We start from the raw sequence: 16,801 nt of genomic DNA, 5'->3' as shown, positions 1-16,801 counted from the left end.
ACATTTTTATGAGTATGCTGGATACAGACTTGATTGATAAATCAGACAACTGAAATCCTGTACACAGCAATACAACGTGGTTCAGGCCCCTGTGAATCAAACATGGTTCAAAATATGTCTTGATGCTTTCAAACCCCAAAGTGCTTTCATATCACATAGTACAATGTATCTTTAAAAGATGTTACCAAGTTCTCTAATTTAAGTATCACTAAAGCTTACTTAACAAAGTTATCAAAGGTATCAGGTTGTCTTACAAGTCCACATGTTCACACAGAACAAAAGAATATTTAACTTTCATGAAGAAAATAGAGAAAAATGCTAGAAACGTAGTAATTACATATTTGTTTCCCTGAACATTATCTGAGTAACTGAAAATGTAACAGGTAATAATAGTTAAAGATAACAGTTATCAGTTTGCTGCATCTACAACTGCAACTTGTCATCCAGCAAATTAAACAGCATTACGTACACTGCTTGAGACATTCTCTGTAGTACTACAAATTCTTGTGCATTATTACTGTACCATTCAATAAAACGAGCATGTGCACTTACTCGTAAGCTGTGGCTCTCCTAGGCTGTCTATTTGTGATGAAGGGAGAAACTGTTGTGCTTCATCTGATGCTCTCTCCTCTTTGACCTCCATGATCAACCTCCAGAGCTGATGAATTTTATTCCTCAGACTTTGAGTTTGCCTCTCCCAGTGCCACAGACCAAGATTCACAGTCCGTTTTTGATGCAGCTTCAGGGTAAAGATCTGGTTCTCCACTCTGAATTTCAGCTATCAGAAAACATTAACACTATTTTTAGCAATTCTTTCTCAGACAAGGGATCACAACAAAATTGATGCCGTGCACCACTAAAACCACTATGTTTCTTCTGTCACAGACCCATGCACCTCATTTACCTCTTGTATCAAACCCCTATTCTTACATACTTAGTGCAATACAAAGCTTATCCATGGAGTGCTTCCAAAAGCAATTAAAATATTGCTAAACAAGGTGGCAGAATCAAATTGAAATGGGAAGATCTTTTTCAGTACAGATTCTGCAGCCCAGCAGGTGCCTATCAGAACTGCTAACATAAAGTAGAATTTGATTTAGCAGGGGCAGCAGACAGACAGAGGCAGTGGGATTTAACAGAATGTGTTCATCAGTTCTCCTATTAGAGCTGACCTTTAATGCTCAGTGTTTTATTCATCCTTGGCAGAGTACTGCTCATCAATACATAGAGATAATTTAGCATGACATAGTTCCTCTGAAAAGATCTACCAAGTTGTTCATGAGAGTTTCTGCCGTCATTACTATACAAGTCTTGTACTGTTCTGCCTGAAGTCTAATTGCTTAACGATCAGGTTTTTCAAGGACAAATGTAAAAAGGAACAGGGGACATGATTTAGAGGAGGGTTGTTAGTTAGGATAGCATAGTTAGATTGTGGTTGGACTCAGTGATCTTTAAGGTCTTTTCCAACCTGAGCGATTCTATGGTTCTAAGGAATTAAATAAGCTGAAGCTTCTATGGAAATGCAGGTAAGAAGCAAGGGTCAGTCATTTGATTAGAATTAGCACAGAAAGAATAAACAACTCTTGGGCATTTAAAGTTCTGTGACACAGGCAACTTCACAAAGTCACAAATTCCATGTGACGTTTTCTGCAATACACACAATTAAGAATGAACTGGAAAAGAAACAAAAATTAATGTCTCTTTAAAAGATGTTACCAAACGACTCAGAAACATAAACCTCTATCAAGTATCTGTGTTACTTAAGGACTTAATAATTTGGTCAAAATCATTTTGACCTGAATGTACCATAGATAATACTGCTGGATGAAACAGAACACTTATGTGCTTTCATAATTAGCTCAAAGCCAAACAACCTAAAAAACTTTCCCATATACAAAGTGAACTTATTTCCCTTTTCCTAAATTGAGCATCTAACCTTGGGCACTTACCCACATATGTTATTCTAAACCTATTTGCACTTCATAAACTAAACATCTGTCACTTACAATTAACTATGCTTTTATTGTTATGGAGGACAAAAGATGCAAACCTCAAATCTGCAAGTCTCTTAAGATGGTGTTGGCACAAATCCCAGCAGAGGTGAAACAAGTATTTTTGTCTGGTAGTGGATCTAAGGAAATGTAAAATATGTGGCTGCAGCTGCTGCTAAGAATTCTAGACCAGCAGGACTACAGAACTCAAAAGGAACAAGAGGGAAGTGAAGAAGAAACTGGTGAAGCATCCTTCTGCTTTTCCCGGTAATTGGAGAAGAGCTAATAAGAGCTCAAAATCTTACCTCTAGACCCAGAGTCTGTGAAACAATGTATTCAGCTCTTGTGACAAGAATATTCACAATCTGGGGGTGATGCAGATGTTCTCTTTATCCCTGTTTACACGCAAGATAGACTTGCCTTGAGTGACCAAACCTGAACAAGCTGATGTTTACTGTTTGTGAAACATGAGCTTAGACACAGAAAATTCATCTACAATGTCACATGTGATTTGCTAAGATATCTGAGATGCCCTAATCAAAATTTTCTAGCAGTCATTCTAATTAAAAAATATATATATTTCCGTGCACACAAAACACCTGTTTGTACCATTCAGCCTTTAAAATCCTAGACACTTTTTAACAGAAGTGGTTAGGATATCCAACATGCCTTAACTAAAACTGTTTAACAAGCAAATGCTTTGCAGCCAAAATTTGAATGTGCTGAGAGGTTCTTTTTCTCTCTGCTCTTTATTTACAGATGTAAATAGGAACAGTGATTTTGCCTCAAAACATTCTGCCACTAGCTAAATAAAAAACATCTGCTTTAGAGGGAAATCAATGTTTTGCAATTGAAATCATTCTATTTATACTTATCTCTCAGACTGCCAAGCACAAAAGGCATGCTGATTCATACTTAATATGCATGTAACCAGAAACTGATAGTGAAATGCAGTAGGAATGGACATAATTCAGCACATTCTGACCTAACAGGTGCCAGTTTTGAGATCTCGAAATCCATTCTAAGCTAATCACTTCAAAACACTACAGTCTGCTATATTTAGTTCTCTGGAATACTCAAAATTAAGTTCTCTGAAAGAATATAAATGTTCTCCAAATATATTAGTCTCTGCCAGCGTAGGAAGTTTTATTCTGCAGAACATACAGCTGGTAAGAAACAGTTCATACACAGAGAAATACAGGCACTGTCTTCATCATTTTCTAAATGCGCGTTGGCAAAAATGTCTGTGGCAACAAGGAGAACAGGTTTACTCATATAATAAATCATCATCTTAACTATTATTTTAAATTTGATATAAAAGTTTTTGCTCAGATACCTAAAGACAGGTTGCAGCAGGAAAGCACAACTGAGCTGCAATGAGGCTTTCTGAAAAACAAACTGTGTATCGACAATCTTCACATCTAGTGAAGGACTCAAGGCGGTAGTGGACATATTGATGGAATCATATTTGTACTTAGACATCCTACACCAGAGGATTTCATGGGTGAGCAAAAAAACAAACAAACAAACCTTTTGTACTACAGGGTTTCTGTAGAAAATACAAAAGATTTTGTATTATGCTCTGTTATTGTTGACATCAGTTAGTTCTGGGGAAAAAAAGCACATGTTTTTGAAAGTGTTTACTGCTGACTTCAGTGAGACCAGTTCTCTATCTGGCGCAGATTCCTACTTTTATTGTTAAGACATAAGCTTTGAATGCAAGATTTAGGGAAACAATACCACTATCAGCACCCACTTGGGGATCTCCAGTAGCAGAATGGTAATTTTCATCTCAGTGCTGGACATCTGAGATATATTTTTTTCTTAAGTTCTGTGGCATAAATCCAAGAAAAATCTTCATTTGCACATGAACACAACGGCTTTCTTTCAGAACCCCTTCTTTTCCTCTGGTGAAACAAAGGAGTAACCCTTCCAAACAAACACTTCACAGCCCATATAAAAATGAAAATTGTATGTTTTTACAATATATACCTTTACATTTTTTCTTCTTGATCAAAGAAAGGTCTACAGAACTACAGGAACCAACATAGTATCTTTTGATAGCTTGAATAAACCCATAAAATAAATGAACTGTGATTCAGTCATTCTGTCTCAGACACTGAGATGCTGACATAACCTACAGGAATCTGACAGCATTCATACTGGTAGTAGAATTGTACAGTGCTAATTGAAATCACTTTATGAATTGGCACTATACAAAGCTTTGTCCTTAGCTTTTCCCAGGATATCTCATTTGTTTCACAGAAACTAGCAGAGTGCTTAAATGAAAGGTAACTGCTAGCATACTATATTAACACAAGAGTAAATCTAAAAGTATGGCAAGTTGGACATATTCTTCATATTTCCTATTAAACTCTAGACCACAGCTGCAATAAATAGCTGTATATCAAACTGTTTCCTCTCACATTTCTACCCTGTCAAATTGAGCTGGTCATTGGTGATTGGCAAAAATCAGCTAATCAGCCTCACAGGAAAAGGGAAGGGGAGGAGGAAGCAACACTAATTCTAGTGCATGGCACTGATGCTCAGCATTAGCACTGATATTTGTATAAGACACTGAAAGCAAGCCTACAGCCAAGGTGCCATTTGTGACATCTACAGGAACAGGTTCTGTAGCAGGGCTCTGTGTTTACAACAGGTGGAATTCGTACTTGGGACTATACAAACATGCATCCACTTGGCCAGCAATAATGTTTTGCTGCACACACATTATTAAGCAAAGTTATGTAGTCCAGAAATTTCCCAGCTTTCACACTGTATAAGAACCTTCAAACTTCTTTTGACTTCCTGTCCCTTGATACACAGAGAGGACAGAAATGGAGGTATCACATACACTGATGTTATGGAAAGCTCATCTGGTCCAGAGGCTACACTGCTTCTACTCCTTATTTCATTAACAGGGACTCTTGTTAGGGTCAGAAAGCAGATAGAGGGGGGAAAAAATAGTCTGTTAATACAGCCTTTTCTGATATAGACTCTGCACCAATAACTCTTTCTGAAGCTTGACCTCAGCAGAGCTTCTCCAACTGAAGTCAGTATATAAAGTTGTGGTCCCTTAGGACTTCTGCAGCTCAAATAAAGAATTCAGCCTCTCTGCTCTAACAGCACTTCTGTCAAATAACAAAACAACACACAGAAAAGCTGAAATATCCCCAAAGTACTGAAGTATCTTCTACTCTTAACTCTCTTTAGTCAGAAGTGTATTTTGATATTAGTTTCATCATCCCAGAATAACTTCTTAAATTATTATATTCACATTTTAATTAAACCTAAATTTCCACCAATTTTCAATTCAACACTATCAACTGCCTCTTTCCTTTGCAAATACTTGGGGAAAAAATTCTTGTTAAAAGTGTCTCACTGTTTTAATAATTACTGGGAATTGATCCTTGCCTTTCAAAAGACTGTATAATAGACTTTTAAAAATAAAGTAGAATACAGTAAATGGGAAATGCTGTTTGCTAAAACTTCTTTGATTTGGTATTGCTTTTCAGTTTTGTTTTGTTTTTTTCCTTAAGATAGTTCTATTGCTCTATTTCACCAAATATGTAAAAGTATCAGGAAGACTGATCAAGACTGATTAAGGAGAGTTATAAAGTTAATGTTTAACAGAGAACAAAATTAATTACTGTCAGTATTTGAATTAAAACATGTAGAAAGCATCTGACCAGTGACCATGATGACAGCCCCTCCTTTTCTAGAGGGTAAAGTTTTTCCCCTTCCATGCCAATATACATACACGGAGCATTAAAGGATCCCTGTTCACTCAAACTAGCAAAATGCATGTTCTCAGCAGTGAGAAATGGTCGGGAATATCAATGAACCATTGTCACTCTAAAATACAAAGCACTGTCACAGCTAACCAGCATATGCTGTAATAAAAGCAGAATGAAGCTTTGATACGTAAATTATATCTGCAGGATATTTCTAATACAGACATCAGAGGCATTTAATTCACAAAGCTGACTGAATTCTATATGCTGATGCATTTCACGTTCAAATTGGTATTGATGAAATCATCCCATGGTTACTCATGATGCTATGCTAATCTTCCTTTGGAACTTAAATTCTCAATCAAAGATAAGGAATTTAATTAAGAATTTTATCTTCTATGGTTGGGCCTTTGTTTTTCTTTTATTTATTTTACTTTGCAATTCTGAAATAAACTTTTGGGAATTACCATTATCATCTGCAATTAACTCCCCACAGAAGCTCACAAAAAAGATTGAAGTATTTGAAATAAACATGGCATGATACAGAACTTTGTTTCCTCAGATTGTCTACTGCGCTGTAATAATTTGTTTCTTTTAATACCAGCAGACTTTAAAACGTGCCCTACCTTTTTGCTGCCCAAACAGCACACCTTTACAGACCACACAAGTATTTAAGCACCACAACATCACTGAACGCAGCATTCACTGAATGCTGGATAAAGCTTTTGCACAGAAATGGACTGATTTTGCAAAACAGAAGCTGAACCATAACTCTACTTCAGTTGAGGCAAGCTTCAGAGATCTCAATCCTCTATTCAGTTCTGGAAGAGTAACCTTGTTGTATGCCTCAGTTAGTCCACCTACAAAATGGGAAGTGATACTGACGCGCCTTTCCAAACCACCAGCGTTTAAGGAAACAAAATGTTCCGTGTGGTTTATGTACCACTTGCAAATGGAAAAAGGGAATGCTTGCCATCTTAGTGGTATTTCTACATGTAGACCTTTTGCCTGACACTCTGCAAGATGTGCCAGTTAACTATAATGTTGCATCAGAAACCCTGTAGTCTTCCTGTGTTCCCTCACCCTTCCCCTTGCCTCATTAGCCCTACCTGGATGCCAGAGCTCTTAGTTTCTTACTTCTTACTGAGAAACTACACACAATACTCCTCTGGACCCTCCCCAAGAGCTCCACATCCTCCTTGTACTGGGGGCCACAGGCCTGAATGCAATACTCCAGATGGGGCCTCACAAAAGCTGAGTAGATGGGGACAATCACTTCCCTCTCCCTGCTGGCTCATGTCCAGCTTCTCGTCTACCAAGACCTCCAGTCCTTCCTTCTCCTCAGGGCTGCTCTCAAGGAGATCTTCCCCCAGTTTGTGTGAATACCTGCGATTGCCCTGATCCAAGTGCAGCACCCTGCACTTGGCCTTACTGAACCTCATTAGGTTTTCATGGGCCCACTTTTCCAGACTGTCCAGGTCCTTCTGGATGGCTTCCCTTCCCTCCAACGTATCGACTGCACTGCTCAGCTTGGTGTCATCTGCAAACTTGCTGAGGGTGCACTCAATGCCATCGTTTGTGTCATTGATGAAGATATTGAAGAACACTGGTCCCAAGACCAACGCCTGAAGAAGCTTGTGACCAGACTCCACCATGACACAGAACCATTAATCACAACCCTTTGGCTGTGTCCAGCCAGCCAATTCCTAATCCATTTAACAGTCCATCCTTCAAATCCATACCTCTCCAGTTTAGAGAGAAGGATGTGTGAAGGACCACGTCAAAGGCTTTGCAGAAGTCCAGGTAGATGACATTCATCACCCTTCCCATCTCCACTGACACCTTCACTCCATCACAGAAGGCCACCAGATTGGTCAGGCAAGATCTGCCCTTGGTGAAGCCATGCTGGCTGTCTCCAAACACCTCTTCATCTCTTATGTGCCTTAACATAGCTCCTAAGAGGATCTGCTCCTTGCAATTCCAAGCCTGATCATGAACCACTCACTGATTCTTTTTGTCATGGTTTTATAATTTTTGCTATTGGTATGCCACATCATAACATCATGTGGAGCACAGAGAAGAACTACATGTCCCAGAGGACCTCACGGTCAGAGAGGGAAATATGTCACAGAAGTGATGCTTGCTCTCTCTCTCACTGCCTGGCAGCAGGTGTGGGTGTGCTTCCAAGACACGTGCCTTCCACTTCAAAGTAGGCTTCTCAGTCTTCGGAAAACTCTCTCTCTCATTTTACTTGATTTATTAGCCTCAATATCAATTAGATTGCATTATATTGTGTTATCTTGCATTCAGATATCGTAGTAAAATAAGTTTTCCTCAGATTGTTGCCACTGCTCTCCGTTTGTTTCCTTAAGACCAGCTTCCATCTCCCTACTCCTTTCTCTTTCCCACTTTTGGGGGCCCACAGGCCTACTGCCCTGTCACAGATATAGATTGATCTAGATAACTCTGTGACAGTTTTTATCTTGCTATCTGCCAGCACCATACCACAAGTGAAACTTCATTTTGTTCTGATGTAGTTGCCCAAGAGGTATTTGTGAACAGTTACACCCTCTATCCTGCTTTCACCTGAACATATTTAAGCCCTCTATACACATCTTACAGTCTTTTCTTTTTCCCTTTCTCTTTTGACACCCAATGTATGGATCTTAATGACCATCTAGTGATAATGCAACTTGTCTTCATGAGCAAAGCCCCCGCTGATAAAGAATTTCATTCTCAAGGTCCTTTTTTTTTTTTTATTCCACCTCTTGTCATCTGAATTCTATTTTTTCCTAGACCACACTGAGTATTATTTCACCTCTTTTGATATTTACCCTTACTCACTATAGAGTATACTATCTTTACTCCTCTTCACTTTTGTTTTAATATCTCACAATACTCTAGCCTACTTCCTCCTTTCCCATCCAATAAATCATTTGCCAACCTCTTGCCCTTATTTTCTAGCACAGGAAAACTGCCAAGCTTGAAATCCATTTCTCTTCTACCTCTCTGTTTCCTCCTCTGTCTTCTGCTGTATTCCTTTGCTCACTTTCCAGGTATTCATTCATCCTTCGATGGCTCGGCATACCCCAAGTTTTCCATACTGTTTCTTCTTTTTTCCTTAAACACATGCTTTAAAGACTTTTCAGACACCTCACCCTTACTTTTACCTACACTACGAGACCTCAAACTCAGTCTTTTAGAAGGTTCATCACTCAAGTAACAACTTCTGTTCCTAACTATGAAAGTACTTTTTTTTTTCCATACAAACTGCCAATCTCTTTTTCTCCATAGGCAGCCTGAAGTGCTTACTCGGTACTCACTGTTGCCTAATTCCCCAGTGTTTGGACTGCAAATCTGACAGCCTCACTGTCACAGAAGCTATCCTGTTTGCAGGCTTCAAAGACAACTGAAAAAATCATGGTAGTAATTATAACCGAGTTCTTGCTATAGCAGCATTGTGTTCCAGCATTATAAAAGAAGTGCCAGAAGGGAACCGGAATGACAGTATTTATAACCAACCTTAACATCACCACCTCATAAAGCCAATGATTCCAATTAATGATGTAGAATCAATAAAGGCATAATTACAATAGCCTCAATTTGAGAGTCAATGGTGATCATTCAGCTATTATAGTTATGCAGAGTAATGCTTTGAAAACCAGAAAGTCCTTTTTAATGCAGCGTTTCAACATTAAGCAGAAGATGTGAGATTTAATTCCATTAAATGCAGGATTGGACCTGTTCCTCAAAATTCTACTCAGAAAAGGAAAAAACCCACAATGAATACATCTCAGCCTTCTCAAATGCAACCAATCACTTCAAGGAAGCGAGGACAGAAGTTAAGAGAATTAATGAAATATTTTTGCTTTAGTGAGCTGGAGATTTTGGTGCTTACAAAAACATAAGGTAGGGATTTCTGCTCAAAGCAGGCCATCAGGTCTACAAATTCAACATAAGCTTTTTTTCCCTCTGGCCAGTTTTACTATCCCGCCAGCACTATTCTCAGGCTAGCATGACCCTACTGCACAGAACAGATTTATCCATCTCTCAACTACAGCATGTACTTTGAATGATCATACTTAGACAGACATCACACAAGTATTTAAATGAAATGCATTTTTCAGTTTCATGTGTGCAATTTATATTCTACACTTTGAAGCAAGACACTCTGAAAATGAAACGTGTAAGAATTCCTCCCTTATCAGACTCTCATTTTACTGTATGGCTGGAAATAATAAAAACTCAGAAACAATACCGGACAGAATAAAAATACACAACTAAATCTTCACTTTCTCAGATCGAGATAGGCAGAAATTAATTGTTTTCTAAACCTCTTAGATTGTTAAAACTAACAGAAAGTGGCAAACTGGCCCAAAGAATTCAATAATCTGCCGTAGTAACTCAGTGAGCTCACTCCATTATAAAAAAAAAAACAACTTATCAGAATGGTTGAATTTCTCCTGCAGAGAAAACTACAACAGCTTTTTCCCAAATGAAAGTCTTTGTACTAAAATAGTGGTTCTGATTTCTATGAAATACTTCCCTCTTTCAAATTTACGCTTCTTCTTGTGTTTTTTTGTGTTGTTTTTTTTTTAAACAGTCAAAAAGCTAATCCAGTGAATGAAAAGCTGATATGAGACACAAAAAAAGCAAAACCAGAGGATCAAACTTATTGCTACAGAAAGATGATCTTTGATTTTAGAAAAAATAATACCTATGGCTTTTAGGGGCTGTTCGATGGCATTAATTCACAGAGCAACATTTAGATGTGTGCATCATTAACAGACAAAAGATCACATTTTAGCTGAGCTTAAGGCAAAGTTCCAGTGTACCAGTGGTTGCATTTTTGTTTTTTGTTGACTGAAATAAAAAATTCACACTGAACATACTGAATCGTGTCTTACTTACTGAGAATTATGGAAACATCTGTTTTACACTTGAACTCCAGAACCCAGCACCACTCCAGGATTACCACCTCGGAGGCTTCAGAACTCTGTGAGACATAAAAATGACAAAACATTAGGATCTGAAACCTGACAGGGAAGTCCTTCTGTTCAGCTGTTAACAGCCAGCACAGTATGTAGCCAGAAAGACACAAAGCATAATAGTAAGCAGATGGATAAAAGCATTCTTTAATTACCATTATGTGCTACCCTACTTCAGCTCAATGGGAATGAACTGTTTGAAAAGGCCACAAATGAAACTAAGAAAAAAATAACTCAATATCTTCTTCATACCATAGGTTTGGGTACCACTTTCTTTTTAAGCAGATCAGATAAGTCCATCTCATTCCAACTTCCATATTTACTACTAATGCTGAATGAAAATTCGGATACTAATAGTATTTCCAACTGAACAAAATATGCAATCCTACAATATCTATTTAATTTTCATTTTAAAAGGATTTCTTTATCATAAATTGAAACTTCAAATGTTGTCTCTAGCTATGCAATTCAAATAGCATTAAGTGATATGGACTTATGGCAGAGTGTAATATGATCCAAGTTGCCAGTATCATTTTCTTGGGAGTGCTATGCAGAGATGAAGCCTCCTCTTTTACTTTAGTAAGTCTGACTCATTTTTCAAGCAGAGCGAGGTAATCAATCATACCCGTAGAATTGATCTTTTTTTCCTTCAAAACTCTTTTTATCCATTTTTTATCCTTAATCACTAGTATATGCATCCATACATTTCCTCACTGCAGGATCCCAACTTGTCAGAGTTTTCATTCTCATACTTCAGTGAGATTCTAAAGGGACTAATGTAAACTATTCCTTTAATGTTCCTTCCTTAAATATTTCTTTACTCCACATGTTACAACATTTAAAAATTCCACCAGAAGAAGGAACTTAAGGTTCCATATATTTAATGTTGTGTATGACTTGTAAAACAGCTTATAGCATCTGTCTCTCGTATAAGCTTGCTCGCCTTCTTATTTGCTACATCTATACTGTGCCATTTGACCTGCCAGGAACAGATCCAAGTTTTTTGTTGTTGTTGTTTGTCTGTTTGTTTTTGACAGTTTTCTGCTCATTTTTAAATAGATAGCTTGACTCTACATTTTCTGAAAAAAAAAATTCTCCTCACTTACCTAACACTACCGTGGCCTTTCATGGCACTGATGCGGTCTTTCATGAACAAAACAAGTGGGAGAAAATTTAACTCACTTCTAATGTTCAAAGCAGACAGTTTTGAATCACAAGTAACAAACAGGAAACACTTCAGGAAGTCTGCCAATGATTTCAGACAATCACAGAATGCATAAGAAGAAACCTACTGAATGCTGACTTTCCAGGAGCGGAGCTAGAAGATGATGACCAAGCATGATGACTTGGCCAATATCTCTTAGCAAGCCTGCAGTGCACTGAAGGCTCAAACTTAACAAATAACAGCATTCATAACCTCAAGTTCATCAGACGAGGTCTAATACCAGTAGTTGGAAAGTTGCAAAATCATTTAATAAATGGTGTGAGTTGTACAATTTTTACAACTTTCCTGTGTTCTTAAGATTTTTCAGCATCATTGTTGGTGAATGAACTAGTCAGATCAATAATCGTTCAGTAATGTACATATGCATTGAACATTACAGCCTACATTTTCTACTTCAGTGTCAGCACAGATAAGGTTCATCGTTCTTCAGTAAAAGCACCACTTATATATTTGAGATTTAAAAAATAATAATAATAATAATCTAAAAAGCTACAAGTTTCATCACTGTAACTTTATTCACAAAAAGAGAAGCTAATAGTACTAAAAGATGGACACGATTTCTACAGCGATATATCCATTACAAAAAAGATCAAAAACGTGCTAAATAAAAAGGGACTGCATAACATAAGCAAGTATACAGTTTGTACATCTAAAAATGTTGCTTGCTTTAAACACTGGCAAAGATTATTCAGTGCAATTTCAACCATCTGAAATCTTCTCTAACTCTATATATTCTATTGCCAAATTCATATACCCAGCCTAATAAGTACTGCAAAGCCTATGATCCACACTGTGTGATAAGGAAGGTAGGGCACAGCCACCTTTACAAACTGTCAGCTCAATGAAAGACACTCAAGTCATCATCTTCCCTACTATGATCAAGCAGTCACATAATGCCACTAAATGCCAACTTCTTGCTGACAATAATACCACTGATTTACATTCACCGTGGAAAATGCTGTTGACTTACATCACTGAATAAATCCTGCAGTGCTTTTAATGAACTATTAACTTTAATAAATGTGAATATTTAACCAATATTTTTTAAATTTTAAAATGCATTAATAAAAATATGTAAACATTTTAATTCACGCTCTATATTAAATCAGTTTATTATGTATAAACACTATTAAAAAAAAATACAAATTAAACACATTCTACACAGAGCCTGAAAGGACCTCAAATTACCATTCTCACCTGAAGTTCATTAAACTGAGTTCATATCTGAATTAGTTAAGTTATATTTTGTGTGCAACTCGAGTGCCATATCACAACATATACCTCAGATAACATAATTTGAAAAATACTGTTTTACAATTTTTGCCTGTCTTCTTAATGAGAGAGGAAAAAAACCTTACATTATTAATACTGGCTCAGCTCCCAATATACTGCCTTCAAAAATAGCCTAGAAAAAAGAAATGAATGCTAACCATACTTTAAAATAAGGCACTGGCAGCTTGATTACAGTTTTTACCAGTTTTAGCAGAACCAGAAGGGTAAGGAAGGCAGAATACCAAAATGTTATCACTACAGGAATTGTGTATTTGTAAAATGCATTATCTTTGCATATTTAAAGGTTGACAATGAAGGATGTTTCTTTCCATGTCTGCCAGCTCTCATCACATTATAGCAACTCTCACAACATCTGGCATAATTTTCAGTAATTCCCAATTGCTGGAGCTACAGCATCACAAGCTTTTATTATAAATCTCAGCCCTACTGCAGGAGGGGAGTTTCAGGAGGGAATCTACGCATTACAGGCCACCAGGTTCCCAAAGCACATTGCTATTTTTATTGCTTTAAAAACAAACAAACAAACCAAGTATGATTTTAAGCTAAATTCCGAAAACTTAAGGGTCATGTAACTACTCAAATCTTGAGATTGTAATACTTCCTTTACAAAGAAGTAATTTCTACAGAAATTTCCTTGCTGAACACAATTTGAATCATGAGAGCTTACAACAATCCCATAAAAACAAAAACAAAAAAAAAGGCTCAGCTGTATGAGCCAAAAAGATAAATAACCTCCTTCCATCAGGATGCCCAATGAGTGAGAATGATGGGAAGAATACCAGCCCCTCCCCTTGGGACAAATACTTTGTCCTTCATGATGCATGGAGATATGCACAGCGCTCCCCAAGATATCCCTTCCACTCTTATTTCTTCTCTTTTCTGCAGCCAAAGCAACAGCAACCCTCTGGCTCCTTCCCAAGCTCAGAGCAATGTGAGCAGGTTTGCTGGAGTACTGCTCTGCCTTCAGCCTGCCCCTGGTTTCTGTGCCAAACACAGCCATGCCTGGTCCCTTTTCCCAGAGGAGCAAAATTAGGCCCATTATTTCATACGCACAAAGATATTCTTGTGTTCTATATTTTATATTTGAGGGAAAAACAAAGCAACCAACAAAAGAAATCACACTACACAGAAACCCAAACCTGTAAGAGTAAGGAAAAAAAAAAAAAAAAAAAAAAAAAGACTTTTTTCTGTTTATTCCTCTCTCCACAAGAAACTGTTTCTCCTCTTTTCAGGCAATGTGAGCAACACATATGTGGACTCTCAGACAGCAAAGCAAAACATCTAGGTCATAATCACTCAATCTGGAAAAAAGGTGGCCAAGAAGGCCAATAGCATCCTGGCTTTTATCAGGAATAATGCAGTGAGGAGGACTAGGGAAGTCATCCTGCCTTTGTAAAAGGACATGGAGGTGCTGGAGCAGGTTCAGAAAAGGGCAACAAGGCTTGTGAAGGGCTTGGAGAATGTGCTCTATGAGAATTAACTGAAGGAACTGGGGCTGTTTTGTCTGGGGAAGAGGAAGCTGAGGGGAGACCTTATTTTTCTCTTCCAATATCTGAAAGGTGCTTACAGTGAGAGCAGGGTTGGCCTTTTCTTAGTGGTGACAGGACAAGGGGAAATGGCCTCAAGTTGTGCCAGGGGAGGTTTAGACTGAATATCAGGAACAACTTTTTTACAGAGAGGGTTGTTAAAGCACTGGAATAACCTCCCCAGGGAGGTGGTTGAGTCACCACCCCTGAATGCTTAAAAACCATTTGGAAATGATGCTCCAGGACATGATTCAGCAGAGGGTTGTTAGAGTTAGGGTAGTATGGTTAGGTTTTGTTTGGACTTGATGATCTTAAAGGTCTTTTCCAACCTGAGCAATTCTATCATTCTATGACTGATTAACAAGATTGCTTTAGTTCAAATGATATTGACTTTCTGATCTTCAGGATTATGTCTTAAGAACTCTCTCACTGTACAGGAACTAGTGAAGCATTCATGTGACAAACTGTTGGCAATTAGATGTTTGGAAACTGGAAGACGAGCCTTACAAACAGCAACAATAATTTTCATTCTGTTATATATCAGAAGGCGGCTAATTAAATGTTTGAAAATATCTCAATTTAAAAAGCTTCTAGCTTTATTTGAACATAATCTATTCATACATTGGGCTACTTGAAAGAAGACTAACTAAGCACAGACAAATTTTAAAAAGACGAAAAGTATATTCATGCAAACAATTGACTCAGGACAAAGATAGTCTGATATCAGTAGAGGGACAGTACTCATAAAACAGTCACTTGAGCTCTCATGCTATCCACAAGGGAAACCAACAAACCTCTTCCCAGACATAAGCTTTGGAACAGAGGCTGCAGTTTTACAGGCAAACTGACATAACAGCTAAAATTCATAACTGTGCTAGGTACCAAATATATCTAATGGGCCATAAAATAAAAGTTATGTGCTCAGTTTGATTTCTCCCTCCACAGCCAACTCATCAGATTCCACCAACCATAAACAGCCTGACCCATCCCTTTCAGATGTAGCTGCTTTCTCACATCTCTCCCTTCTATCAAGAACTTCTCTTCTTGCCCTCCTCCTAGATATTAACTTTTCATTCAGAGATGCTAAATTTGATCTAATTGATGCAAGCAACTACCTTCACCTTTACTTCCTTTTGAATAATGCTGGTTTGATTTCAGACCTTGAAGGCTTTAGATTTGTAATCAAGCATTTGTCACTTCTCAGCTGTAGAAGTCAGCGTAATTGATGACATAGCCTCTGACTGCTGATCCCATTCTTCATCACCACAGATGCAGAGAAAGAAAATGGGAGTGATGACCCCACAGACAGAAGATTTCACAAAGGCACCTTCAACAGGTAGCAAAGTAAGGTTAACAGGTAAATATGTACAAGCAAGAAGGATACTGACTTACTGGAGCAGGAACATCACAGCACATCCAAACACAAACTAAATTCAGTGACTTAATGTACAATGCAAACAAGTTTTCCAAAGATATCCATATAGGAGGTATCATTTTTATACAATGATCTGTCAATACATTAGAGGAAACTGTAATCTGTTCTTAGATCTAGCCACCCTCCTTCTGTAAATAAAACTTTTCTTTTTAAACTCTACAGTAATCCAAGTACAAATAACAAATCCACAAAGTTCAGTCATGGCCCATGGCTGCAGGCTACAGCTATGCTAACATTCTTCAAAGCCAAAAGCACAAGATAGAAGAGACCATCTACACAGGCTGCTATCAGTGAGCAGAATCTCAGACACATAAGTATCATGTTCTACATGCAAAGCAGGTACAAAAACAAACAAAGGCATTTTAAGATTCATTTACTGATTTGTAATTATCTAGAAATTACCGACTGATTACAGGATCAACAGGCCCTAAATATTTCTTTATTTACATCTAAATGCTATTTCAGTACATTTTATGCATCTCAGAATAGTGATCAAATTAGAGTCTAGGATACCACGTGCTGCCTATGAACAGCAAGCATCAAACAGACTGTTGAAGTTAATGTTGAAGTTAAAGTGACAAACTCTACCATGCCTTAAAACAAATATCA

The 16,801-nt window shown here is 37.6% G+C and overlaps 1 protein-coding gene across 1 annotated transcript in view; it reads right to left on the bottom strand.

Moving 5' to 3' along the window:
- INPP4B (inositol polyphosphate-4-phosphatase type II B) overlaps positions 1–16,801 on the bottom strand; it is a 241,014-nt gene that overhangs the window by 157,546 nt on the left and 66,667 nt on the right. Inside the window, 3 exon segments of the mRNA XM_072334549.1 lie at positions 553–680; positions 682–778; positions 10,637–10,721. Of these exon segments, the coding sequence (XP_072190650.1) occupies positions 553–680; positions 682–778; positions 10,637–10,721 (310 nt within the window).

The sequence above is a fragment of the Excalfactoria chinensis genome, chromosome 4, assembly GCF_039878825.1.
Source record: "Excalfactoria chinensis isolate bCotChi1 chromosome 4, bCotChi1.hap2, whole genome shotgun sequence".
Lineage (NCBI taxonomy): Eukaryota > Metazoa > Chordata > Aves > Galliformes > Phasianidae > Excalfactoria > Excalfactoria chinensis.
The sequence above is the reverse complement of the archived record's forward strand: the minus strand, read 5'-3'. Positions and strand labels throughout refer to the sequence as shown.